Source organism: Gorilla gorilla, chromosome 9, assembly GCF_029281585.2.
Source record: "Gorilla gorilla gorilla isolate KB3781 chromosome 9, NHGRI_mGorGor1-v2.1_pri, whole genome shotgun sequence".
Lineage (NCBI taxonomy): Eukaryota > Metazoa > Chordata > Mammalia > Primates > Hominidae > Gorilla > Gorilla gorilla.
Genome location: NC_073233.2, coordinates 18,680,358 through 18,707,113, shown reverse-complemented (window position 1 = coordinate 18,707,113; position 26,756 = coordinate 18,680,358). Strand labels below are relative to the sequence as shown.

Here is a 26,756-nt window from a genome sequence, read left to right as displayed (position 1 = left end):
CCTAGCACTGGCCCCAGGCTTGCCCTGCCCTCACCATGGCACCTCTGTGATGCTCCTCCAGCACTCTGGGCACATGTCCTTCTCAGACCCCTTGCACTGCTCTTGCTTCTGCTTGGAAGGTGTTATCCCCAGACGTTTCTATGCAGGCCTCACTCACTCACTGGCTGTCTTCAAGTCCCTGGTGGAACGTCACCTGCCCTGACCATCCTATTTAATATTGCAGCCCATGCCTCAGTGCTCTCCACTCCCCTTGATTTTCATTCATAGTGTGTCTCACCCTCCAATAAACTATACAATTTCCTTTTTTCATTTTGTTTATTGTCTCTTTCTTCTATGACTAGAATGTAAGCAGTGATTTTTGTCTGTTTCATTTGTTGCTAGGGTGGTACCTGGTGAACGGTAGGCGTTCAGTGAGTGTCTGCTGAATGAGTTCATGAGTGAATGCGCCCAGCTCTGTCTTGGCCACTAACTAGCTAGGTGACCTCATCTCCAGGGACAGTGTCCAGAGAACAGGTGTCATTTTTCCTCTTCAAGATGGAGCCTTCACCTGAACTTGGCTCCCTCTCACTTCCCTCCTCCCTCTCCACAGTGTCATTCTTGTGTTCTCATTTGTCTACTGGATCTTTCCTGTCTGTATTTAAATATGCTGAAAGTCTCCTGTCTTAAGAAAACTTGTTTTAATCCCAGTCCTCGCCCCCAGCCCCCAGCCTACTCTTTCTTCTTCCTTCTTAGCCAAGCTTCCTGGAAGGGTTGGTTACACTCTTCTCTCTCTCCTCTTCTTTATGAACCCCCTATTCCTATAATCCTGCCTGTGCTTCCACCACTCCCAAACTACCCCCAGCACAGTCCACAGTGACCTCCTTGTTGCTAAGTCCAATTCACAGGACTTTGGGAGTCCTCCTGCGGTCCTTGAGCCTGCCCTATCCCTGCTCCCGGGGACACCTTCTCTCCCTGCCCCTGTGGCTGGCCGTCTCAGCTATCCAGTATTCCAGCCAACCCTTAAACACCTGGGTTCTCCATGCATCCACCTGAGCCCTCTCATCTTTTTACCCATGTGTTCTCTCTGGGAGATACAATCTCTTCCCAAACTGTATTTATCACCTGTGAAGATGACTGAAGAAATTTTGATTTTTATGTGAAATACCTCATCTTAAAATATCAGACACATCAAAAAAAAAAAAAAAACACGTCTGCAGCAGACTGAGCAAGTGGGTTGCTAGTTTGTAGCCCCTGGTGCGTGTGGATGCTTACTGTGTGCACGTGTCTACACTTCTAAGTTAGTGTAACTGGGGATGGAAGGCATTTGAGGAATGTAATCAGATGCTTCACTACATAATAATAATGACATGGCGATGGTGGTGGTGGTGGCAGCATTAGTCATAATAAAAGCAGTAGCAGCTCACTTTTACTGGGTGCTCAATATATACCAGTAATTGTTTGAGCATTTGACATGTATCAAGTCTATTAAATCTCACCCGATCCTCTCAGAAAAGCATTGTTATTACCCCCATTTTCCTGCTGAGAAAACTCAAGCACAGAGAGGTTAAGACACCAGCACAAGGTCATGTATTCTGTCAGGGGACGGGGCTCAGTCTGTGTGTCTGTGAGCACAACAGAACCATGAATGGACACTGTTGCGCATGACCTTTGTGCTGGGGGTTTTGGCTGGAAAGTGCCCCCAGTTCTTTACTCCCTCCCTATACTAGAGTTGCGCTTTACACTGTGACTTTGCAGTCCTTCCTTCTGGAGTTGGTGGGGTGTATAGCCCTGCCCCATGGATGTGAGGCTTGGCGGCAAGGCTTGCTTTGACCTGTGGTAACTCGTGGATGGGACATGAGCAGAGGCTTTAAGTGGGCCTGCCAGTTGGCTGTCACTCATGTTCCCGCTAGGTTACCATGAAAAGAACTTGTCGCAGGTGGCCACTACTCCTTCAGTCAGGGTCCCTGATTGAGGGCACATGGAACAGACCTGGAGCCAAGCTATAGCCTGGAGCCAACCCAGTCAATCCCTTGGGGCCTCCCTCGCCCTTAGACCTACAGCCTGAAGCAGAGCTACTCAGTCAACCCACAGACTCCTGAGCAAGAAAATAGGTGCCATATGCCACTGAGACTGGGGAGGCTTGTTACATAGAATGACTGTGGCAAAGACCCAGCTCCATGCCTTGCTTCTTTTGTGCCTATGAGCTGTGTGCCCAAATGCTTGTATTTCCAATAGATGCTAACTGTGTCCTCCTCAGATCCAGGCCTGTGCTAGGGGTTTGGGGATGAACCTGCCACCACAATCCCTGCCTTCAAGGATCTCTTTCTGTCTCACAAGGGAGATAAGGCATGTTCACAAATATCTACATGATAAGACAAAGCATGTAAGAGTGAGGCATGGAAGAGGCAGAAGGGGAGGGAGATCTGACTTCCATGCAATAGCAGCTTTGGGTTAAAGGCACTGCTATGACTGGGCTTGGGGATGAGGGGAGAGAGTGGTGGAGTCCAGGGTGGCTTAGTGGGATGAGGCGGCTGCGGGTGGCCAAGGCAAGCTCAGCTATGCCAGTCTACAGAGGTACCAGACCCACAGCCCCCACACCTCAGAGCCCAGACCAAACCTGTAAGGAACACCCAGTGTCCTGCTTTTCTCTTTCCTCCTTCCATGGAGGGATGGAACAGGCCAGGGCTCAGCCTGGCTCCCTGGGCTCCAGGAGGGTGGAGGGCACGGCTGACAGATGGCCTCTCGGAGCACAGAGCCAGGGCCAGCGTCTCTCACAGTGAACCCAGACATCAGGGCAGGGGCAGCAGTGTTGAGGTAGAGACTCTGTAAAAAAGAAGCTGGTACTTCCTCTGGGCCCCCTTTTGCCAATGTGCCCAGGCAAAAAGCCTCAAAGGAGGCCAGTCTCCTCCCCGACTTCTGCAGTCTAACACTCAGGCCATGGCTACTGCTGGGTTTTATGGGGTTCAGTGCCACCTCCACGAGGAAATTCCTCCAGTCAAGTGGCTACTTCCAGATATCTCTTTTCATTCCCAGACAGCTCCGTCTGTGTGCATATAACAGAAGTAATACTAGTGGCACTAGTACAAATACTGGAAATAATGCTAATGACAGTAACAAAAGCAACACTGACTCATCGAGTGCCGATATGCCTTCATCCACCCTAGCATCCCAACAGCCCTAAGAGAATGGTATTAGCATCCTCACTGGATGAGTGGAAAAGATTGGAGTCCAGAGAGAACACCCACCAGGCCAGCCAGTGAGTGCACAGTGCTGGGTATCACCGCAGCTGGGCCTCCGGCTGCTGGGCACAGAGCCTCTGCACCTGTGGCCAGCCCCAGGTGAAGAGCCAGGTGTGCTCACCTGTGCTGCATGCCCATACCACCAGCCCTCTTGCTGCCTCCCTGAGGCTGGCTGCTCTTTAAGACTTTGCCTGAAGCCATCTTTGCTCATTTGGAGAATGAAGGACTCTAATGGGGGCTGGAGGATGACAGGAGAGGAGGTACCTAGGAGTCATGGGTGAGAAGGATCCAGCACCCTGCAGAGCAGCTGCTGCCAGCCTGTGGCACGAAGCAGCTTTGCCCAGAACTGAGCACCTCAGCCTCATCTCAGCTCTGGCCAGATACCTGCTCCCTGACAAAAGATAGGACTCCAAAAATCCTAAGTGCCGGGTCCAAGGCCTACCTGTGAGCCTGGGAAAGGCAGAGCCAGGCAGGGTCTGGGGAAACGTCTGTCCTCACACACGGCTCCCAACAGCCAGGTCCCGAGGCCCTTTCCTGGCGAGGCCCCTGCCGCAGAGTTATGGAGAGGCGCGGCACTCCCTGGTTCTGCGGGTGAAATTGCTGCTGCTTTCTACTCAAGTCTGAGACTCTTCCACTCACCCCCAGAACCCAGGGAGATGACAACGCAACAGGCCTCCTGTGTGCTGCTATTAACCCCACTTTGCAGGAAAGGAAACCAAAGCTTGGAGGAGTTATCACACTTGACCAATGTCACACAGCTCCTAATGGCCAGAGCCATCTCTGGCCACTGTCCACTGTTCTCTCTGCAGAGAAAAGCTGAGAAAGAAAGCGGCAAAACTAAGAGGATCAGGATCCAGTCAGGAAGACAGGGCCAAGCCAGGGAGTTCAACAGAAGCATCCAGACAGGAAATGAACTGCAATGGTGCTGGAAGAGCTAAAAGCCAAACAGGGATGAAGCAACCCAGAGAGGAGCAGCAGCAGGCCACTGTCCCTCAACAGCAGAGGGACAAGGAGAAGACCTGGTGCCACCAGAGCCCAGAGGCCACAACACTGCCACTGCTGCAAGGCAGGGAGCTGGGAGGGACACCCTGGCTTCCCCTTGGATCCTGCCCTCCAGCCCCGCACCAGCGCGTCCAGCAGTCAAAACTAACAGTAAGCCAGTTTCAAGGGAGCTGGAAAATGTAGTTTGCAAGGGATACGCCTTTTCAATACAGAGCCAGCCAGAGAAGGGCGGGGAAGGCATCTGAGCACACACAGGCAGATATCTGGGATTCTGAGCAGAGTGGCCTCCCTGCCCTCTTATAAGAGGGGACACTACAAGTCCCCAGCAGGATGAGGGAGGGCCCTAGGAAGATGCTTGTGGCAGGCAGTCCTTCTACCCACTGCCAGGGTATGTCACAATTGCTCTGGGAAGGAGACTAGTCGATGCCAGAGCCAAAGTCCTTTTCAGTGTGTGGCCCTTTAGGGAAAAGGTACAGGTGCCAAGATGGGCTGGCTGCCCTCATGGGGGCTTCTGAGAGTGACCCCTCAGGGTGCAGTCATGGGAACAGGAGTCCACGGATCTCCAGGGGGTGAACCAATTGATGGGCAATCTTGGGCCTCTGGCTCCTCTGCCCTGGGGCATGGCTGTCCTGCCTTGCTGTACTCCTTCCAGGAGTGGACCTGGCCCGTGTGTGTAGGTGTGCAGATACACACGGACACACCCTCCACTGCCCACAAGCCAGGGTGGATGGCGTCATTCAAGGGGCCCTAGCTGGCCCTAGCAGTAGCCTTTGTGCAGGGACCAATAAATTAAAATGTAAACCTGAGGAAGATGCAAGCTTTGACAGGCAGTGCCAAGCCTCAGCCCCTTCCCCACGGCCCTCAGCAGAGCTGAGCTGCTCCTCCCACGAAGCCCTCATCCTGGACACTGGGCCAGACACAGGGAAATGCTGCCACAGATGGCTGGCGATCTGGCACCAGCCCTCAGCACATGGCTCCCTCTGGACACCAGGACTCCTCCATTCAGGTGAGGGGTGGGGGCACACGCTGTATCTTCCCAACAGCTCTGCAGGCTCCAGAGTACCAGGGAAGCTGAATTTCTTTGCTAACAGCAGCATGTCTGGAGCCTTCTTCTTGGAACCTGCTTCTTTTCTTCCCTCTTCTTCTGACACTACAGGCACTGTGTCTGGCCAGCTGTGAGCCTTCAGCTTTGGGCACAGCCAGGACCTATACCCGCATTCCTCTGAATGAGGAGGGCAGGAAGAACTCTAAGTTTCTCGGAAGGCAGCCCAGCAGCAACCCTGTAAAGCAGGAAGGGAAGTAGCCTGGGGCCCACCGTCCTTCCCTCCTGTTCAGAACCTGGCCAGAGCAGCAGCAAGACCCCAGCACTGAGCAAACAATCCCCGTCCAGCTGCCACATGTCCCCAAGGAAGTCACAGCCAGGGCCTGGTGTGGGTTGGGGCTGGGAAAAGAGAAAATCTGATCTTCTGGCACTTCTAGGCTCCTACAAATGGAAGAGTTGGCCTCTTATTTTTTTTTTTTTTCTTTGAGACGGAGTCTCGCTCGTCGCCGAGGCTGGAGTGCAGTGGCACAATCTTGGCTCACTGCAAGCTCCGCCTCCCGGGTTCACACCATTCTCTTGCCTCAGCCTCCCGAGTAGCTGGGACTACAGGCGCCTGCCACTATGCCCTGCTAATTTTTTTTTTTTTTTTTTTTGTATTTTTAGTAGAGACAGTGTTTCACCATGTTAGCCAGGATGGTCTCGATCTCCTAACCTCATGATCCGCCCACCTTGGCCTCCCAAAGTGCTTGGATTACATGCGTGAGCGACCGCGCCCGGCCGAGTTGGCCTCTTTATCTGAGGGTGGGTCCCCTACTTCCTCAGCCCCTCTGCTGCCGGGCAGGCAGCCTCTCTTAGTCTCAGTTATAGGCACTTGCAGGATAACTGGGCTCAGGGGATCAAAGCCATGCTGAGCCACCCATATGCCTTGGCATGGGGGCCGCACCCTCCAGCCCAGGTTATGGTGGGTGGAGTGTTCCCCACCCTGTCCCTTGTCTCACATCTGCCACCTGGATTCCTGTGTCAGGACCCCAGAGCAAGGCACAGTGAAGAGGGGACAGAGGATGTGTGTGAGGCCAGTGGCCTGGGCCTTGATGCCCCAAAAGGGATGCTGCTGGAACTGCTCTCTGCTGCCAACCTCAGCTTGTCCCTGAGAGGAGGCATCCAAGGCCCACCTGCTGCTGTGCAGACCCAGCTCTCCCAAGAGTTGTACATGACAATGATGCCCCTCAGAAGGCAAAATAGAAGTAAAATCAAAACTCCATTCTCATAATCAGGGGGTCTGCAGTGGCAGCCAGGACACACAATGTCAGACTTCTCTTCCTCCAGATCTCCCTCCTGAACCATGCTGGATGCCAGCCAGACCTTCCCCAGCCCGAGATGGCTGCATGTTCTGCAGTCTGAGGTCCAGGCCAGAGGGCATATATCCTAAAAATATTTTTTGAGGGCCCACTCTGTGCTAAGTTCTATTCTGTCGGGGTTATACAAGCATTCAAAGGCAACCAAGACCCCTGCCCTCATGGAGTTTGCATTCCAGCAAGGTTGGAAAACATAAATAAGCAAGACATATAATAAAGGAGTGAATTACACAATATGTTGAAGGCAATAAATGTGTGCAGTGGAAAAACTGTCTAGTAGGGTAAGGGGGAGCAGGACTGCTGGGGAGGGCAGGTCTCGGGACTAAAAGTAGATCTCACTGTGGGGATTGGGGGACACATGGACAAATCTGAATAAAGGATAGGCTCAGCCATGTAAATGCCAGGGAAGGGCATTCTTGGCAGAGGAAACAGACAGCACAAAGGCTCTAAGAGAGAACGTGGCTGGGTCAGAGTGTGTAAGGGAAAGTAGAAGAGGAGGTCAGAGTAGGGGCCAGACCCCATAGAGCCCTTTGAATCCATCATGCTTTTGGCGTTTGCATGCAGTGAGCTGGAGAGCTGCTGGAGTTTTGAGCAGCGGTGAGACATAAATTCTAAAAGGATCATCCAGGCCAGGCACAGTGGCTCACACCTGTAATCCCAGCACTTTGGGAAGCTGAGGCGGGAGGATCACTTGAGGTCAGCAGTTCGAAAACAGCCTGGCAAAACCCTGTCTCTACTAAAAATACAAAAGTTAGCTGGTTGTGGTGGCAGGTGCCTGTAGTCTCAGCTACTCGGGTGGCTGAGGCATAAGAATCACTCGAATTCAGGAGGTGAAGTTTGCAGTGAGCCGAGATCACTCCAGCCTAGGTGACAGAGTAAGACACTGTCTCAAAACAAACAAACAAATAAATAAAAGGACAATCCAGCTGTCTTGTTGAGGAGGTTGAGGGGTGAAGGGAGAAGCAGGAGGCCTCAGAGGGGTGGCTGCAATAACTTGGATGACAGTGGCGGAGGTTGGTTAGCGTGACGGTGGTGAGGAATGGACAGGTTCTGGATATTCCTCAAATTTGCTAATGGATTTCGTGTGAGGTCAAGACAAAGAAGAGTCAAGAATGACTCCAGGGCTTTTGGGCCGAGCAACAAGAAAAGGGGAATTGCAGTCTCCAGAAATGGGGAAGGCTAAGGGCGGAGCCTGTTTTGGGGGAAAATCAGCAGTTGGAGTGGACATTTGGGCTGGACATGCCCAATAGACATCAGGTGTGGAGCAAGCGGGCAGCTGGGCACAAAGCGAGAGCCTATGACCCCTCCTTGCTGAGACTCAGGCACTCACTAAGGCAAAACCAAAGTCCACCGGCAGGTGTTGGGAGGGAAGGGGAGCTCCAGAGCTGAGGCCTGGGTGTCCGAAGGGAGGTGGCTGTTGCCTTTAAGAAGGCTGGGGAATCAGAAACCTGGAGGAAAACAGATGGTGCCACCAGTGTGAATCAAGACCGCTGTCTAGTTCCCAACCTGAAAGTGTCCTGTCAGGTGTTCTGAGCCCCAGTTAATCGAGAATGCCCGACAAGTTTTCCTCTGGGCGCTCTATGCTGTGCAAAATCAGGAAAGTGCCATCTAGAACATGGCAAAGAGATCTTGCTGTCCTGAGAGTCAAACACCTTGGAAAACCCTACACTAGAGGCATCCTTAGCCCCAGTTCACAAAAGGGACCTGTCTAGTGCCACTGAGTCAGTACCAATTGCTGGGAGCAAAGCCTGGTCTTTGGTGGAGCCCAGGCCCTCAGCATGCACCGAGGTTCCTCTTAGAGCAGGCACCTGACTCCTGGCCTGGGCTGTGGGACTCAGTCCCTTCACAGTGGAAAATGTGGCTCTAGACTTGCTTCTGCCTCCCTAGTATCAGGAGCTTCTTTAACATCAGTACTGACCGCAAGGTTACCACAAGGAGGTGAAGAGCTAATGAAGTTCTGCACATAAAATTCTTGGCCCAGTACCTGGCACAGAGAAAATGTTCCCTATATAACAGCTGGCTGGGGGGCAGTAAAAGATGCGGTAACTTCTTTTACTTACTTAAGCCTTTTTTTTCTTAAGTTGTAAAAATGAATGCATTTACAGAAATAAAGGGGAACAGCCCACCCACTCTGCCTGACTGACTTACACATTCAAGTTGCACAGAGATTTATTTCTTCTGCTGGATTATTTCCTCAGGATAAATTCCCTGCAGTAGAATTATTAGGCCAAGAGGTCAGAGCCCTTTTCTGGATCTTAATCAGGGTTGCCATAATGCTTCCCAGGAAAAGATTCTCCCAGTTTACTTTTTACTCAATACTTGGGATGAAGTTCATATTTTTTTCTTACAGTTTTACTTTTTTCTTTACTAATTCAGTAGATGCACTATAATTTTTATTATTTTCTTTTTGAGACAGAGTCTCACTCTGTAATCCAAGCTGGAGTGCAGTGGCATGATCTCAGCTCACTGCAACCTCTGCCTCCTGGGTTCAAGTGATTCTCGTGCCTCAGCCTCCCAAGTAGTTGGAATTAAAGGCGTGTGCCACCATGCCCAGCTAATTTTTTTTTAGTAGAGACAGGGTTTTGTCATGTTGGTCAGGCTGGTCATGAACTCCTGACCTCAAGTGATCTGCCCGCCTCAGCCTCCCAAAGTGCTGGGATTACAGGTGTGAGCTACCGCACCTGGCCCATGTGCACCATAATTAATTTACTTTCTTTAAAAACCAAGTAGGAATACTTTTGTAAATGCTTGCTTTTTCTTTTTAGTGTTTACTTTTAAAATTTGCTTAAGTGTAAATTGCCTATTCATAGCCTTTGCCTATTTATCATTGACTCTTTAATCAACAAATATTAACTGATCATCTACACTATGAGAGGTGCCCAGGAACATCTGTTTTAAATGAACTTTGAAAATACCATGCAATGAACTTCTTTTCATATTTTTCCCTAGTCTAATGGTCTATTTAATATTTTATTACTTTACATTAAGTTTTAAAAATGTATATAATCAGATTTGTGTCATGTTTTCCCTGTGTGGTGTTCTTCCTATTAGAGGATTTATGCTTAGAAGGTTATCACCCCATATCTAATCAATACTTAATTCCATTTAATATTTAATTATATGGTTTTCCTTTTAAAATTCTAAGTCTTTAATCCAATATCTCTGAATTAAACACTAGTCTACCAAAACTATGTATGTAGAATGCAATATTAAAAAAAGCAAACCAAAACAAAAACAAAACGTTCACATAAGTATGGGACAGCTGACTTTCACAAAGTTGATTAAACTTCCCTATGAGGATGCCTCAGAGACTTGACATGCTAATGAATCCTGCGAGTCTCCAGGGCAGGGGAGGACTGGCAAGATCAGCACAAAATATTCCTCAAATGTGAACACGGACTCCTTTGTTGGTGAAGCATCACTTGGGGTGTCACGCTTTGACAATAAAGTGATGATTTTTGTCTGCTTTACTCCCTGCTGTATTCCTAGTACATAGTAGATGCTCAGGAAATATCACAGAGTTGAGCAAACAAATGAGCACATGCACAGTTAAATATAACAGATCTCATCTAGTACAGCAATACTGAGCCACATCTCTAAGGTGCAGGGAGGTGTGGGGACTTCGCATGGTTCCCTGCTGTACCTAGGGCTTAGAATAAGGCCTAGGACAAACATTTGCTGAATAAATGAATGCATAAAGGAATGAGTCACTTGCACAGCCCAGCACCTGACTTACAGTCCCTAACATCCCTCCTTGAATGGAAGTGGGAATATATCACCCAGGTAAGAGTACAGAACCCTTGGTCATGACCTGAGGCAGCTCTGAAGGTAGATCCAGGCATCAGAGACCAGAGCCTCAGGAACACCCATTTGGAGGTGCCGGGGACCTCATGAGGTTCACAGGTGACTTTTCATACCAGTGTCAGAAGCCCAGCTACACCCAGCCAGGAAATGGCAGGCATCCCACCCAGGGGAGGCTGAGGACCAGATGACTTTGGCACTGCCCAGGATAGCCAAGTGAGGCTCCAAATCTTTCCCTTAAACACAGCCTGGAGGTGCCCGGGGCCTGCCATGAATACTATACTTAGGGTGGTGCTAGGGCAGGGCCTCACACCATAGACACCGAATACCCTGAGCCTTTGGGACAGGAGAGGTCTCTTAGGATGGCAGTGGCTCTCCATCTGATGAGCACACTCCAACTTCATTGCCATCCTAATATTGATGCCCAGTCCTTCCTCCTTACCTTCCACTTGCCACTCAGCTGTGCACCAGCGTGAAGGGTTCCAGACCAACCTTTGCTGAATAGGAACCTAAATTAGTGTAAGGTTCATAGGGAAAGCTCTCCTGTAGAGCCACGCTTGGGTGTGCGGGGGAAACGGGTAAAGGTAGCCGTCAATACAGTCTGTTTCTAACCGCTGAGGGGACACTGACCCTCACCCACTATGCCCGGCATCTAGAACAGCAAAGTACAATGAGTGTTCAAGAAAGAGACCCCAAAGCCTGGCCCAGGAGCATTGGTGACAGTTTCCAAATATTACCCAGGGGTAATATTTCCTTTCAGAGTGCCCAGCGCAGCCCCAGAGAGTCCTGTGTTACCTCAAGTGCAAGTCCCGCCAGCAGTTTAGGGAAAGTGAACCCCCTACACCAATCCGTGTGTGTGAGGTTTTAGAAGCTTCCACGGCAAAGAAGAGAGGAAACAATGAGCTTTATAAAGAACAATATTTATTTCCATTTACAGCATCAAATACCATAAATAAAGCTAAACATTGTTTGTTTTGCTGTGTGCAAAATACAGGGTTCCGTGTGGCACTGTAAATGATTACCAAAGGTCACAGACATGCGTTGTGATGAGATGGGGAGGCTAGCTAAAGAGGAGGCTGAGAGGGGAGGAGGGCACTCTTTGGTTGACATTCTATAAAGGGAGGGAGACTCTGTAAGAGAAGATAAGACAAGAGCAACGACTTCGTACTGGCCAGGATCTGCACAAATGCAGTGAGCGTGCAGCATGCAGGGCCAGGCAGGCAGGCCCGGGGGTCAGGGTGGTCTGGGCTGCATGCAGGACAGATGCCCACTGCAGCCTGAGACCGCGAGGGTTGCCTAGGACAGCTCCACTGTGCTTGGTGTGTTGTTTCTCGTTAAGAGTGTGTTGGTGATTATCCTGCTGCCCCAGGTACAAGAATCAGCAGAAATGTGTGCTTTAAGCAGAGTCACAGGGGCCTGGGGCTGAACTGAGTCATTTCTCAAAGATATCTCTGCCTGGGATGATGATGGCTCTAACTGAAGCTCTGGCATCATCTGGGGCTTTATGAGCCAAGGGAGATAAGAAGAGCCACAGCAAAACCCTTGGGTCTACAGTGCAGGCTGCAACCAAGGCAGGATTTGCTAGAATATTTGTGATTATGTGTTCAACCTACAGAGCATGTGTCAAGCTTGGGATAAGGCCTGAGAGTAATTAAGTTTTTTAAATCCCTCCAGATAATCACCTATGGTTTTGATAAATGAGATTAACAATCTTTACATTAGAGCCAATTTAAGAAGGCGCTGGTATGTATGAGCTTTTTGAGGCTGCTCAAAAAGTGTTCTTTTCAAAGGTGACAGAGGCCCCCTCATGGTATTGTTTCATGATCAAGGTCGACCCTCCCAAGAAAGTAGGTAGCTTCGCAGGCGCAACTGGAGAAGCATGCACGCAGGCAGACCCAAGGGAGAGAGGAGAGGCGGGGCATGCACTTGGGGTAGACCAGGCTGCCAGCTCCACAGGAAATGAACACAGACATGGGTCTCAAGCTGAACACCCCCCGCCATGCTGTTAGCCAACCATGCCACCAAATGAGTCCATCAGTATGCAGGACACTCACAGTTAGTGCAACCAGTACTGCTGGCGGAGAAGACGGGGTGCGGAAAGCAGGTTGGGGGTTAGTACCACTCTTTGAAAATTGGCAAGAAAACCAGTCACCTTAGAGCAGAAGTGTGTCAGCCAAGAAGTGGGTGTAGCACTGGAAGGCTGAAATGAACTGATGGCCATGGTGTAAGATTGGAAAGAGAGAGAAAGATAGAAAAGAGAACTTAGTGTGGGGAAAAAAGGAAATGATTAACATCACGAGAAGGCACCGGAGTTGAAAATAAGGCAACGATTGAAAGAGGGAAACTTCCTCTGAAAGAGTCGCTGTTTGCTTAGGAGAGATGAACCTTTCTGGTTGTGACCAGCTACCTGTTTACAAGAGTGGATGCACACAGTCTGCATCTTGCTCCCTGATATCCTCTCTGCCCCCATTTTACTCTAGCGTCTCCTATTCATTCTTGAATATGTTGCGGAGGCCTAGAGGCATTCATCCTCTGGGGTCCACCTCTGGGTGTTGGTGCTGCCCACCAGAAAGGTTCAACGTCTCAGAGCATACAAACATCTCAGATTTCTGACAGGCACACGCTGTCTCACCACAGTAATTCAAACCAGTCTCCTTATGGCTGTACATGACAGTCAGAGATTCCGACTCGGGCTTCATGGAACACTCCACAAAGCATCTCAGCCTATCCTGAGCTGAAGATAATCACAATAACATGGCTGTTCACATCATGACCTCGAAAATTTACTTTCTATACTCAAACAAAAGGAATCAAGGGTTCCTCCCACCATGCTGAACATTAAAATCCCAGCAAAAATTGGAGAAAACACAATGCAAGTCATCGGACTGAGAACAGTGCCAACAAGGACAGAGGCGCCAGTTCCCACAGAGTTGGCCACGGCCATGCCTCTGTTTTTCCCAAGGATTTCAGGGAAGTGTTTGTAGAAATGCACCTCCTTCTTCCCGCCCCATAGAAACTGTCATCTCAAAGCTCTCAAAGGTTCTGACTCCTCACCCACACCCAGGCACACCTCTTAGTTAATCCAGAGGCATCTCTAGTGATAACTCCACAGAGCTATCTTGGGCCCAGCAACTCCAGATACACTGCGCACCGTAGATGGCCTTTCTCTGGCAGCCCCTTGATTGTTCAGCCAGACCCTGCAGCTGTGTATGTCTAGGCAGCGTGGAGTAGGGAGAGCTGAGGACTCTTCTAGATACCCAGAGTGAAGAACATAGGTGGACCTGCATGCTCATTTTTACCCTTACTAATGCATATTTCCTTTGGATCAGTCCATAAATAGCTTCCACTCCCAGCCTTCCCTGCCAGTCAAGATATGGTAGAGCTACCCTTGGAGGTCAGACCCATTCCTTTCCCAGGGCAGTGTGAAAATGGTTTCTGTTTTGACCACATATGTGTGGCAGCGGAGCAGCTAAGCAGTCAGGATGTCCACAGGCAATGCTCACTGGGCAGGCCACACTTCCCAGCAATAGCCTGATGTGCTAACAAACCCCCCCAGTCCCAAAGGACACCACATAAGTGGACAGAGTCTTCCACTCCACTTGGCCTGACCAATATGGACCCTGCACAGCCTTGGCTCAGCCTGCAGCCTGGGCTGGGGGATGTGCTGGGAGCCACAGGGGCTAAAATGCCATCAGTTGAAAGAGCTCATCTTCGGCACTGCATCAGCTCCATGGTCAAATGCCAATGGGCTTTCCCTGCAGTGCCCATTAGTGGGAAGGGAAAATGCATGTTTGTAGAATCTGTTGAAACCCCACGGTTCTTTGTCATTTGGCTGTGAGTTGGTACGGGGGGTAAAGCCTTTAAGCTACTATTTAACATCAAAACAAGGGAGCAAAACAGTCCTCCTCCCAGGGGGACAGATTAACAGCCAACCACACACTACTCCGTGCTTTTGTAAGTTGAATTCTATTCTGCCCTTCTACTCTCTTCTTCTAAAATAATTATGCTTTCGTGTTGTAAAAAGTATCCTGCTGCTGACAAGTGGCATCTGGGTACCTAAGTCAAAAGGCACTGGTCAGGAGATGGCACACTCATTTTCATGTGTGTAAAATCTTAAATCATCCACTTTGCAGGCAGTGGCTTTGATAACTCACTGCAGTGTTCAAGGGGTTTATAAAACTGGTTATAAGCTTCAAACCCATGTTTAGAAAAATTGACACTCATGGAAAAAAATGCTTTCTCTAGGCTAATTAAAATTAAAAAAATTGAAATGTAAACCCAGAAGTATGGCTCACTTTGGTGCATATATATATATATATATATATATATATAAGTACAAAGCTATAGAAAAGATCCTTCATATCATCCCTGGCCCTAGCACCATGAGTAGATGTTCACCCTGATAAGGCCAGGCGGAGGTGGCCCATGTGAAACTCTTTGGCTTTGAGCTAATTGCTTAGAGAATGCTAGGCTTCCTGGCCAGAGCCTGAGCAAACTGCAAACGCACTGCCATCTGAAGCCTCCCTGGAAATGTGAAGGCACTTTGGGGCAGCCAGCCATGTCAGCGGAGCTTGACTGGGAAGCACCTGAGCACCCAGTTGCAGATGCTCTCGAGGGAGCCCTCAGATTCCCTGTACATGGCTGCCAGGACCTCAGAGAACGCCCAGAGGAGTGGCAGCCCCAGGCTCAGGAGCTCGTACATGTAGCAGTAGTTGTAAGCATTGTCCCTGATATGGAGGCCAGCGGCTTGCAGGAGTCCCTGCATCCAGTTACACAGGTCCCTCGGCAGCCTGAGGGGCCAGCCCAGCACCTTCCTAAAGAAGGAGGTGGAGATACCTGGGGGGCTGCCTTCCGGGGTGCCAATGGCGGCCACTGCGCAAGAACTTTCGGTGGGAGTGTCTCTCCGAGGGGCTTCCTGCTCTTGCCATGTTGCCTCCTCCTGAGAAAGAGATGGAAATGAGGGCATTTGTCTGTAAGTCTTCCAGAGGACTACTTCAACAAAGCAAACAGCCAATACAAACTGAACTCGCCAGATCCTGCAACCAGCCCCCACAATAATCTCAGCCCCCCGACTCATGCTGAAGCCGGTGCTGAACACGGGCACTTTTCTAGGGGCCAACTGACCACAGGAGTCACGAGCCTTCAAAAATATGCATGCCTTTTGATCGGCAATCTCACTCCTAATGATATACATCAAGTAAATAATTTGAAATATGGATAACAATATGCATACTAGCATACACTGTAAAAACATTTGTAAGATAAAAAATTCCAGCGACGTAAAGATCCAGTAATACAGAAGTAGTGAAGTAAATTATTGACCATTTATAGACTAGAATCTTCCAAAGGCATTAAAAATTATGCTCCAACAGGATTTTTAATGTCATGGGAAACTATTCTTGATATACAGTTAGTGAAGAAAAGGAAGAATATAAAACTCTAGGCATAGGATTCCACTTTGGTTAAAATACATTCACATAGAAAAAAGCCTGGAAAGGGATGTTACAAAATGTCAACTGTGGTTTTCTCAGGGTAGAGTGGTTACAGGTGATTTAACTTTGTTTCTTTATATTCTTTCATTCCCATGTTTTTACACTGAACCTATATATTTGGCTAATTAGAAAAAAGTTTTAAGTTATGGGTTGTTGCTAGTGGTAGATGATTAATCAAGCCCGAGAGAAGATATTTGCTAAGAGATGCCAGAAGAGATGCTTCCACAAACTATCTATGAATTCAGTGGGCTGGTCACTTTGTTGACTTTGAGAGCCTGGGAGAGGACTTGGAAAATGTAGAAGGGTCGGTCCTATACCAGGCATTCTTGCAAACAGCACCTTGTGGCCAGGTGGGTTCCAGGTACAGAGGGCCATGTGGCTTTTGTGTGGCTAAGCATATCACCCCATCCCTGCCACATGGGCAAGCTCTTCCAGGCTTCTTATGAGAAGCCAGCATGGCTACTGTCCTGGGAGCTCATCTGGAATGGGACACACCCCGGAGGCTGTGGAACAGACTGAAGCAAAAGAACCCTCCACACCAGGAAGCAGAGGCTTTCTTCTTTATCTGTGAGTCATCTCAATCCCTCTTGGGCCAGCAAAGCTGGCCTAACTTTGAGGATCACTGGAAACCCTTATCAAGGGGCCTTCCCCGTTTCACCAGCATGTTTGAGACAAACATACCTCTCTTTGTTGCTTCAACTCTGCCCGTCTCTTCCGTTGTTTGCTATTGGTTTTACAGTGAATGAAGTGAGGCTTGCAGTAAAATTTGCCTGTAAAAAGAGGCACACACATACAGAAAAATTTTTCTTCTGTAAACTAGAGCTAAGTAGACAAAAGCCAAGTGCCCGCCACTGTCCAAGTCAGAAAATAGTAACGATGGAAATAGCCCAGGGTGGCTCAAACTTGGGAAACGGCTTCTGTCACCTTCCTTAAAGAAGTAGCACTGAGATAAGGTAGGAGGGCCCTTTGCTGCCTCAGAGACAAGCTCCAGCAATGGGGGGCTCCCGGGGATGTGGCTAAGACCTTCAAACCATGCCGGCTCCCGTAGGGTGGCATGCCCGCACCCGGAGAGGGCATGGGAGCTCTGAGCCCCTTCTCCCATACCACACCCCATGCCTCTTTTCCACCTGGCTGCTCCTCTGCATCCTTTATAATAAATAGGACAACATTTAAAAAAAAATCCCCAAATCAAACTGAGGCCAAGTTTCTTCATAAGACCGGTTGCCAGGCAGCTAAATGGACAGCTTCGAGTATGAACACCCTCAATCTTTCTTTGTGGAATACCTGGTGGGTGGGAAAGGCTGAGAGCAAATGGCAGCAGTGATGGGGAGGAAAAGACCCAGACGGGGCACACACTGGGAAACTACCACTGCCCAGGACCACTGTGAGCCTTCCAGAAAAGCCTTCCTTGCTCACTGCTACACTGGTAACAATAGCAATAGTAAAAATCGTAACAGTAGTGGACACTTACATAGGAATGACTGTATGCCAGGCATGATGCTATGAGCTTCACATGAATTAACTCGTCAGTCATCATAACCACCCTGAGAGCTAAGGACTACCATTACCCTCATTTTACAGATGAGGAAACTGGGGGACCAAGAGTTTAAGTAACAGGCCCAAGGTTCCATGGCTAGGAGGTGGTAGAGTCTGGAGTGGAACCCATGCAGTTTAGTTTGAGGGTGTGTATTGAGCACCATGCTATACTGCCTCTCGTTATAGGTGACAGAGCAAATGTCAAGTGCTGAAAATTAGAAAATAATCATTCGTTCCGATGAGCATGATTCCTCCATTGATGTCTTTGTTAGGCCACTTATCAGAAGGAATGTCATTATGATGGTTATTTTAAAAACACATACTATGTAAGCAATATTAACATTGCATCATTTGGTGAACCTTACTGCATGCCAGGTGTGGTGCTGAGCATGCAACGGAGAGTATCAGGTTGGATTTTCTTGGCCGTACAGGGACAATGGAGGGTGGTGAGGCTACATAAGAAGAGGTACACAGAGCCCTGGGCACACAGGTGCCCACCAGGACCCGGTATGCCATACCACAGTGCTGATGCTACCCCTTCCCTGGGACCACAGGCAGCCTCCCCTTCTAGCAGGAGCTCCCAGTCTCCCTGAGCAGCTTTCCTGATGACATCATACTTCCTTTTGGGTATGTTTGGGTGTCCTAGAGCCACCAGAGGGACAGGAACCCGAGCCAAGGTCACACCTGAGGCCAAGGCCAGAGCCCAGTGCTGCCCTGGCCCCTGGGGTTACCTTCATCGCAGTCAAAGGTGTAGGCGGCCAGGCGCAAGGTGGTGGCACAGATGCTGCAGCGGAAACACTCCCGGTGGAAGAAGTGGCCCTCGGCGCTCAGCCGTTCCATCACGTACACACGTTTCTTACAGAAGTAACACGTGTCGCTGCCTCCCAGGTTAAGGGGAAATGACTTCCGCATAGATTCCTGGGGATGGGGAGAGAAGAGTGGGTGTGTTATGGCTTATCCCGAGCCTTCAAATGCCAGGCCAAGGCTTTTAGAAATTCCACACTGAATGCTGGGGACCTCGTGTGCTTCTGCTTCCTGCTACTGCCACTGCAGCAAAGAGGGAGGGGTAGGAAGATACACCCCCAACCCAGACCCCAACCCTGCAGGGGCTGCTGTTAACTGTACTCCCAGACAGGCCTGAGAAAACAAGGTGGGCCCGGGAGGGGCGCTCCCCAAGGTTGGCTGCTCTGGTTTTGGGGTGGGAGTGATCCTGGTCTGACGGAGTGGGCTTTACTCACAACCCTGTCCACCCCATGATATTCTTTCCAGGATCTGTCCTTGGGATTAAGTGTCACCTGGTTCTGGACAAAGGTCCTGAAACTGGCCCGCTGAGGATGTTTTAGGTGTCCTGTTCCCCTGCAGTGGCACAGGTTGGGTGAGGAAAGCTTGTGGCATCAAATCTGGTCAGTTATTGTCCTAATTGTGAATTGGGAGGGCACGGGCCAGGGCAGCAGTACCCCTGGGCGATTCCAGGGCAATGTGCCAAAAGGAAACAGAAAGAACGGTCAACTAAAATTCCTGGTGATGGCAGCGAGCAGCCTAGTTTAGAGAAAGGGAGAATTCAAATCAAAGGGATATTTTCCCCATGACTTTTTTCTCAATCCAATACACAGAGTCTGTTCAGGTTGGACACTAAACATTGAAAGTGAGGGCCATTCAATTACGCTCACGGCCTCACCTGGGCCTTTCTACCAGGCCGTTCTCCAAAGCCACAGACAGCAGGAAGATCTCTATTTTCAAAAAGACCGCAGGGGACCTGAGTGAAATCTGTCTTTAAGGAAACGTAGGCTCCCTTTAACTTCTGCCCTGATTCAGCTCATTCTCAGCCCCCTCTTGTTCCAAGAGAAGAGGAGCCTCGGGAGGGCCAGGGCATCCTCTCCACATCCCATGTGCCCGCCCTGGGATGCCAGAGCCAGTGTCTGTGGGTGAAGGCTGGGGGTGCATGTCCTTACCAGGTCCGGAGAGGTGGCCTGGGCCTTAGGTCTGTGATCATTCATGTACAGATTGACCAGGACTTCAGCTGCAGCCCCTATTCCGCTGGACACTTTCCCTACCGTCAGCTAACCAAGAGCAGAGGCAGAGGAGACAGAGACAAAGGTAGAGGCCAGTTAGCACCCAGGAGGAAAACACAAGCAGGATGGATGGGGAGAGGGCTCCTCACCCACATGCAAATAGCACCCCACGTCCCAGGAGAAGCAAAACCAGCCAGGAGCAGAACGCGGGGATTCTGGAGGTGGAGAAAAGAAAATAAATAAAACCCTGTGGCCGCAAAAACACAAGTACTCTAGGATTCCACTTATACGTGGTACCTAGAGTAGTCAAAATCATAGAGACAGGCAGTAGAACAGTGGTTGCTGTTGTTTAGTCGGTACAGAGTTCCAGTTTTACAACAACTAAGAGTTCTGGAGTGGGAGGATGGTGAGGGTTCCACATGAAGGATGTATTTAATACCACTAAACCGTACCCTTAAAAAATGGTGAAGGCTGGCCGGGTGTGGTGGCTCACGCCTGTAATCCCAGTACTTTGGGAGGCCGAGATGGGTGGATCACCTGAGGTCCGGAGTTCAAGACCAGCCTGACCAACATAGAGAAACCACGTCTCTACTAAAAATACAAAATTAGCCAGGCATGGTGGTGCATGCCTGTAATCTCAGCTACTTGGGAGGCTGAGGCTGGAGAATCACTTGAACCTGGGAGGCAGAGGTTGCAGTGAGCTGAGATCATACCATTGTACTCCAGCCTGAGCAACAAGAGTAAAACACTGTCTCAAAAAAAAAAAAAAAAAAAAAAAAAAAAAAAAAAAAAAAAGTTAAGGTGGTAAATTTTATGTCATATATATTTTAACACAATAAAAAAATTCGAGGAAAAAAAAGATTAAAAACCAAAAGCCTTTTAGTCCTGGGTGGGCCATGGGACTGTTACATCCACCGTGGGGTGCAAGGCCTTCCAAAGTTCCTGAGCCTCTCGTTGCACAGATATGTACATGAATCCCAGAGAAGGGAACGGTCTATCTGAGGCCGCTTAGCAAATAAATTCAAGATTCCAGACTGTACTCTGGTCTCCTGCCCCCCAGCCCTGGGGCATTCACAGCTTCACTCAGCAGGGGCATGGGGTAAACGTGGTACTCAGACCCAATCATTACCCAAAAGCCCCAAAAACCTGCGAGTTAGACAAGCCAAGCAAAGAAGAGAAGAAAATCAGGAACCAAGCCCCCTCAGACAGAAAGGTAGACTGCCAGACTGCGGCCACCCTCTTCCAGAGACCCCTTGTCCCCGGAGGGCTGCAGGCAGCTGCTCAGGGACCAGCAAGACCAGGGGAAGGGTATGGGCCCAGCTCCACCACGGGCCAGTGCTGAGACTTGGCGTAAAGCACAGAACTTCTGAGCTCAGTTCCTCATTTAGTAAAATGGGGAGAGTTATACCTGTCTCCCGAGTTTGTGGGAAGGACTGCGTGAGAGAATGTGTGTCCTATTGCCTGGCACTTAGCAGGCTCTGGGCCAGGACTACCTTGTGTGATATTGTGATATGGTCGGAAATACATATTTGGACTCTGCCCCCTGGTTCCTGAGGCAGAGCTCCTAAGACCTTTGTACCTTTCTGAGTGACAGCAGCATCTGATGCAGAGATCCTAAATCCCCTGGGATTTCCTGGGTGATAGGAGCATCCTTTGCTGGAACGAGGTGACTCTTGAGCTCCTGGATAGCTTCAGGATGGGGCTGGTTGCCAGGGGAACCAACCCTGTGATTAAAGAGTTGGAACTTTCAGTCCTACACACTGACCTACAAGGGCGGAGAGGCTGAAGGCTGAGTTAATCACCAACAGCCAGTGATGTAATCGATCATGCCCTTCATAACGAAGCCTCCATAGAAACCGAAAAGGTTAGGGTTTGGAGCTTCTGGAGGGTGGACCATGCAGAGGCCCCTGAAGGGCAGTGCCCCGGAGAGGGCAGAGAGGTGCCCACCCTTTCCCACATGCCCTGCCCTGTGCCTCTCCTCACCTGGCTGTTCCTCCCTATCCTTGACAAGATCCTGTATAATAAACCAGTAACCGTGTTTCCCTCCTTGGGTTTAACTAATTTGCAAGGATCGCTCGTAGAACTCAGGGAAAACCTTTACATTTATAGATTTTGTCAGTGGGGAGAAACGTCCCCACTTTATTTGGTGACCAGAGGTGAGTGGTGTGAGAGTAGAGAGAAGCAGTTTTTTTCTTATACCTTGATTCCTCCCTCCCTTCCCTCCTCTAGATTCAGCCTGCCCTAGCCTGCCTTGAAGCTCCCAGGTCCCTCCCAGCAGGACCACAGCCCACCCTGCCAACAAGAGCAGTATGTGGAATGGGCGCACACTGGGCAGGTAGGACAGGATGGGGACTGCAGCAGGCTCCAGAGCCAGCGCCAGGCAAGGTCAGCTTGGAGACAGCGAGGTGGCAGCTCTGCCTGGACCCTGGGGTGCATGGCCCAGTGACAGGTTGTGGGTGCCTGTGCTCCTGAAGGTACCTACAAATGCCTGGACCCCCACCAAGGTGTCAAAGAGCTGGGGAAGGGGTGGAAGCTGACAGCCCAAAGAGCATGGCACAATTACACATACCCCCTTCTGCAAACCCCAGCTTGCTCTCCCCTTCACCCCTCACCCCCAGCTCTGGAAGCCTGCTCTGGAAGCCCACCCTGGTATCGCTGCAGTCTCTTCTTGTGGGAGGTAAATACGCATAGCATGAGATTCTAGAAACACTGCTCCTGATCCCAAGATCGTAGAGGGAGGGAAGCTCTAGGTCCTCCCCAGCTTCTGAACCCAGCCTCTGGGAGATGTGGCCAGAGAGAGCAGCAATGGAGGCTGCAGGGCCTCTGGGCAGGGGTTGATGTCCATTACCACACCAAATAACAGTAACTTGTGTGTGGGTGAAATGATGACTTCCATCAAAACCCAAGACTGCCCTTGGGAGGCCACCTCTAAACTGATAAGAGAAAGCCTCAAATATAAAGCAGGGAGTCCAGGGAACTGCAAAGCAGATGACGGGCTCACCACAGCTCCCCTATTCCTGGTAGCAGCGCCCATCCTCAGGGCCTAAGGCTAACTCACTGGCTTCCAGCAAAAGCACAGGCACTAAATAGGGCTGAGCAGGGAAAGGAGTGCCTGGCAGACTGGTGCAAACAAAGCCCAGGAGCTCCTTGCTCCCTTTCTCATTAGGAAGCCCAACATTACAGCAACTTTGGAATGGTCACTCCAGACCATGTGTGTGGCTTTGGGGCCTGCAGAAGACATGGATGCAGGCTTGCTGGGGGTGTCTGATCCCTTGAACTTAGACAGATGGGACCTCATCAGAGTTTACCAAGCCTGCCACTTCTTGGGAGCAGCTGTCAGGCCTGGCTCCCCCTTCCACCCTGACCTCTACTCTGGCCCAACCTGGGAGGGATTAGGATTCTGCTTCTAAGCATACTGTCTGCCATTTCCAGGAGGCCACAAATGCCAAGAAATTTAGCCCCTGCTTCCAAGAAAGGTTCAGGTGTATCAGCTCAGGACAATAAGCCATTGTTTGCCTGATGTTCCATCCCCTGCTGGGGCCCCCAGCTTGGCCCCTCAGATAGGGGCTACAGGATACAAAGGACTTCCTGGGCTTTGTGGGAGGAAAGGCAGGGAGGTCAGTTATACTCTCAGCACTGCCTGCCCAGCCTCTTGTGTGACTGCCTCCACTGGCACAGTGTGTGAACTGGCTCCACAGTATTCTCCCAGAAAGGCACCACAGTGATGCCAAGATACCCATGCACAATTACTGCCTCCCCTGAGTAAGCAGAGACTATACTTTTTGGAGCTTTTAATACAAATCCCTAATGAGACCTTATTAACTACTTAGCTAATAAGCACTTTGTGCACTGAGCTTCTGAGCAACCGTGACTTGGGGAGGCATTACTGAAGCATGCAGAGGGCTGCAAGGCTGCTGGGAGGTGCTGCCAAAACTGAGCAGCTGCAGAGCTGCTCCATTGTCCTGCAGCACAGGGCACAGTCTGGGTCATCTGAGCAGGGGATCCAGGACGAAGACCACACCTGGTCCCACCTTTCATTAGGTCCAAAAGCCCCCTTCCTCCCCGTGGCACCCACACATCCATCCCGAGAGGGTGACATTCCTTTTTTTTTTTTTTTTTTTTTAAAGTGAAATGGAAGCACCCTTAAGGAAATCAGTACTGGGTCTCCTACCTGCCCTTCCCAACCTGATGAAATGCATTCCAGAATCACCAAGAGGTAGACCAGCACTTCTTTGAGAGGCCACAGGGAAATAAGGTGATGGAGAACTTGTCTCCTGGGATGAGGGGAGAGCCTCTGAAGCCCACCCCAAAGGCCAACGTGAAGGTGAATGTTGCCCTGGGCATCAAGGGTTATCTTCTATTTCTTGACAGCAGGATGGCCTTACCGGCTCTCAGAGTGAGGATATAACTAACTAGCTGGCTTCTGCTAGCTCATTGCTCCTCAAACTATCTGTGGCTAATGACAGGTTTTTTCTTTTTAAATATTTAATCCATTATGGCCTGTTATTTCCAGATACAATGAAAATAAACTAGAAATATAGTCACACACTTGAATGTCTGGCAATATCAAATGGTTCTACGAGTTTCCAACACTTACTGTCTCTCACTTGCTGTAATCATGGGATTACACTTTGAGTAGCACTGCTCAGGTTCTCACGATCCTGAGAAATAAATGCTCAACTCATGGAGAAATCCCAGATAAGTCACCCTGGTGTGGACCTCAGGGTTAGAGCCAGTCCAGTGGTTCCTACCAAACAGAAGCATGCATTGATGGCAAGACACCACACTCCCGGGGAGGCTGGTCAAGAGAAGAGCTTATAATTAGGCTGGGAACAATTCATCTAAATGCAAAGTTGGGCAATCTGATGATCTGGTCAAAGATGATCATGTTCCAGCCACTAGTTTTTTAAGAACTAGTAATTTCGAAGTCCCATGGGACTGCTTTTGCAACCCTTTAAATATCTCTCAATATTCTTGTAATTTTCAAGAATTTAGGTGTTTTTCATTACCTTTTCCTGCCTTTTGAATTCTAATTATTTTTCAGCAAATTAATTAGAACATTTCAGAAGGGCAATCGTCTCACATTACACGAGGTTAACCTCACATACGCCATTTCCCTTCTGTGAGCCTCAACTTCTTCATCTGTAAAATGGATAGACTTCCACCAACCTTGCAGGGCTGAGGGAAAGACTCCTGAAAGAACCTGGGCCACGCAGGAGGCACGCGGCAGATAGTGAGTCCAAAGCACGGCCACTGGGATAAATGCTTGAGGGAATGGATACCCCATTCTCTGTGATGTGCTTATTTCACATTGCATGCCTGTATTCAAACATCTCATGTACCCCATGCATATATACACCTACTACGTACCCACAAAAATTAAAACAAAGCACGGCCGTTTGTGCAGCTTTGCATTTCCATGTTCTGGGACTTCTCTCTTGTCTTAAATCACTTTCCTCTGCACAAGAGTGGCATGGCCCACACAGGGCGAGCTCCCTGCCTTCTCTCCCCAGAGCCAATCTATATAGAAACACGGCGACGCAGCTGTTGTCACACGCACCCATGCCAGAGGCTGCAGACAATGGCTAGACCTCTACAAAGAGGCATTTTCCAAGTGATCCTGTGACCCCACTCGGAATGATGGTCCCCGCCTAGATATCAGAGTGTTCCTCACACTGCACCGAACTGTCCCATCTCTTCCTCAGTTTGCACTCCCTGAGTGACCTGTCTTATTCACCTCGACATTCCTGGCACAAGGCAGAAACTGTGAATGCAGGAAAAAGCAGGCTCCAGGCCCTGTTTGTGTGAGAACAATGGAAACGCTCCTCCCTGTGCCTGGAACTGAGCCAAGATTACCAGGTGTCCCGGCTACACTTCTCCGCTGAGTTTGGCCACCTGTGGCCACACAGCCTGCCAGGAGCATCGAGCAAGCCCACGTGGGTAAGGCAGCAGTGAGAACAGAATGTGCAGGGCCTCAGAAGAGAGGGCTCACAGGAAGGGGAGCTTTTGACAGATAGGGCCAGTGGTGGTCTGTTGGATCCACTTGGGCAAGGACATCCTCACTGAGGAGTCCCTGTATGAGAAGACGTCAGAGGACAGCCTGTTGGACCTGATTCCTCGGCCAGATGCCCAGGGCTGGGGGTAGGAGGGCAGGCAAAGAACTGAAATCACTGTGTTCAAGGGTGTCTGGAAATTACAAGTTCAGAGCTGAGACGCAGGCAGGCCTTAGGGGCTGTGAGCTCCCAGTACAAGCACATGTCTGCCCACCTTCGTCCCCTGGTGCCAGGCACTGTACTGCTGCTGATCATATGCGCTTAACTCCCAGAGCCCTGCAGGTGGGTCTGATAATCCCCTTTGCAGGTGAGGCAGCTGAAGTTCAGGGAGGCTCTAACTCACCTGAGGATGCACTGTTCTCAAATGGCTGGGATGAAAATGGAACCCTGAAGGTGACTTCTTTTCCTTTAGAAAGAGAGGGATCAACATGCATTTTAGGTAAATAAGCTTTCTTTCCGAATTCTCTTCCATTGGGGAAGAGAAGCTTTACAGGATACTTCAAGCATTTCGCATAGGCTAGGACACTGCAGTATTCCAGTTACCCTCAAGAGTAGTTGCTGTCCTCTCCACTTTATAGGTTAAGAAACTAATGCTCAGAGAGGTTCACAAACTTGTCCAAGGCCACACAGTGAGTAATTGGTGCTCTGAACTGAAGTCTGATTTGAAACTCATGTCCTTCTTCCACACCAGCACTATGCAAATTAAAATCCCCCAAGCTGGGATGCACACAGGAGACCTCCAAAAGGTTGCCTAGCTCTATTCCCAGGATAGAAGGAGGAACAGTGAGGTTGGAGGCAGCCTTGAGACCTGTCCCTGAGATTTATCCTCCTACCAGGTCAAACAAAGGCGGGATGCCCCAGACAAAACTTCCCAGCATTTCCCTGTTTCTCTCTACTATGCAAATCTCTAGAGTAAACCCTGCAAATCCAGTTTTAAAACAAACACCCCAAGGGTAGAGAAAGCTCCTTTTGCAATGCTCAGTGCTCTTCTGACCCTGGAGGACTGAGGGGCAATTCCCAGCCCAGTGAAGGCCCCCACCCCTCCCACTTGCCCAGCTGTGCAAACGCTCGGTGCCTTCTTGTTCCTGCAAGAGCTCAACAGCATGGCAAACAGCCAGCAGCCAATAGCCATTCCATGGGCCAGAGCAGCACAGTGGCCTCCCTTCTGGAAGAGCGAAAGTAACTAATGGCTGATAGGGAGCCGAGATCACAGAAGAGGGCTGGTTTGGTGGGATAGATGAGGAA

At 49.9% G+C, this 26,756-nt stretch overlaps 1 protein-coding gene across 22 annotated transcripts in view; it reads right to left on the bottom strand.

Moving 5' to 3' along the window:
- Nucleotides 1–26,756, bottom strand: part of MICAL2 (microtubule associated monooxygenase, calponin and LIM domain containing 2) — a 254,029-nt gene that overhangs the window by 87,575 nt on the left and 139,698 nt on the right. For 6 of the 22 annotated variants that reach the window (XM_055356264.2, XM_031007619.3, XM_031007618.3 and 3 more), the window contains 7 exons: nucleotides 25,855–25,917; nucleotides 19,399–19,506; nucleotides 18,178–18,364; nucleotides 16,592–16,680; nucleotides 15,255–15,357; nucleotides 12,571–12,628; nucleotides 11,323–11,548 (listed from right to left, as the gene is read on the bottom strand). In XM_055356264.2, coding sequence (XP_055212239.1) covers nucleotides 12,588–12,628; nucleotides 15,255–15,357; nucleotides 16,592–16,680; nucleotides 18,178–18,364; nucleotides 19,399–19,506; nucleotides 25,855–25,917 — 591 coding nt within the window. In that variant the 3' untranslated portion in view covers nucleotides 11,323–11,548; nucleotides 12,571–12,587. Of the gene's footprint in view, nucleotides 1–11,322; nucleotides 15,358–16,591; nucleotides 16,681–18,177; nucleotides 18,365–19,398; nucleotides 19,507–25,854; nucleotides 25,918–26,756 lie in introns of those variants that run through there. The other 16 variants (XR_004069309.3, XR_004069308.3, XR_004069307.3 and 13 more) reach the window with 7 other exon arrangements.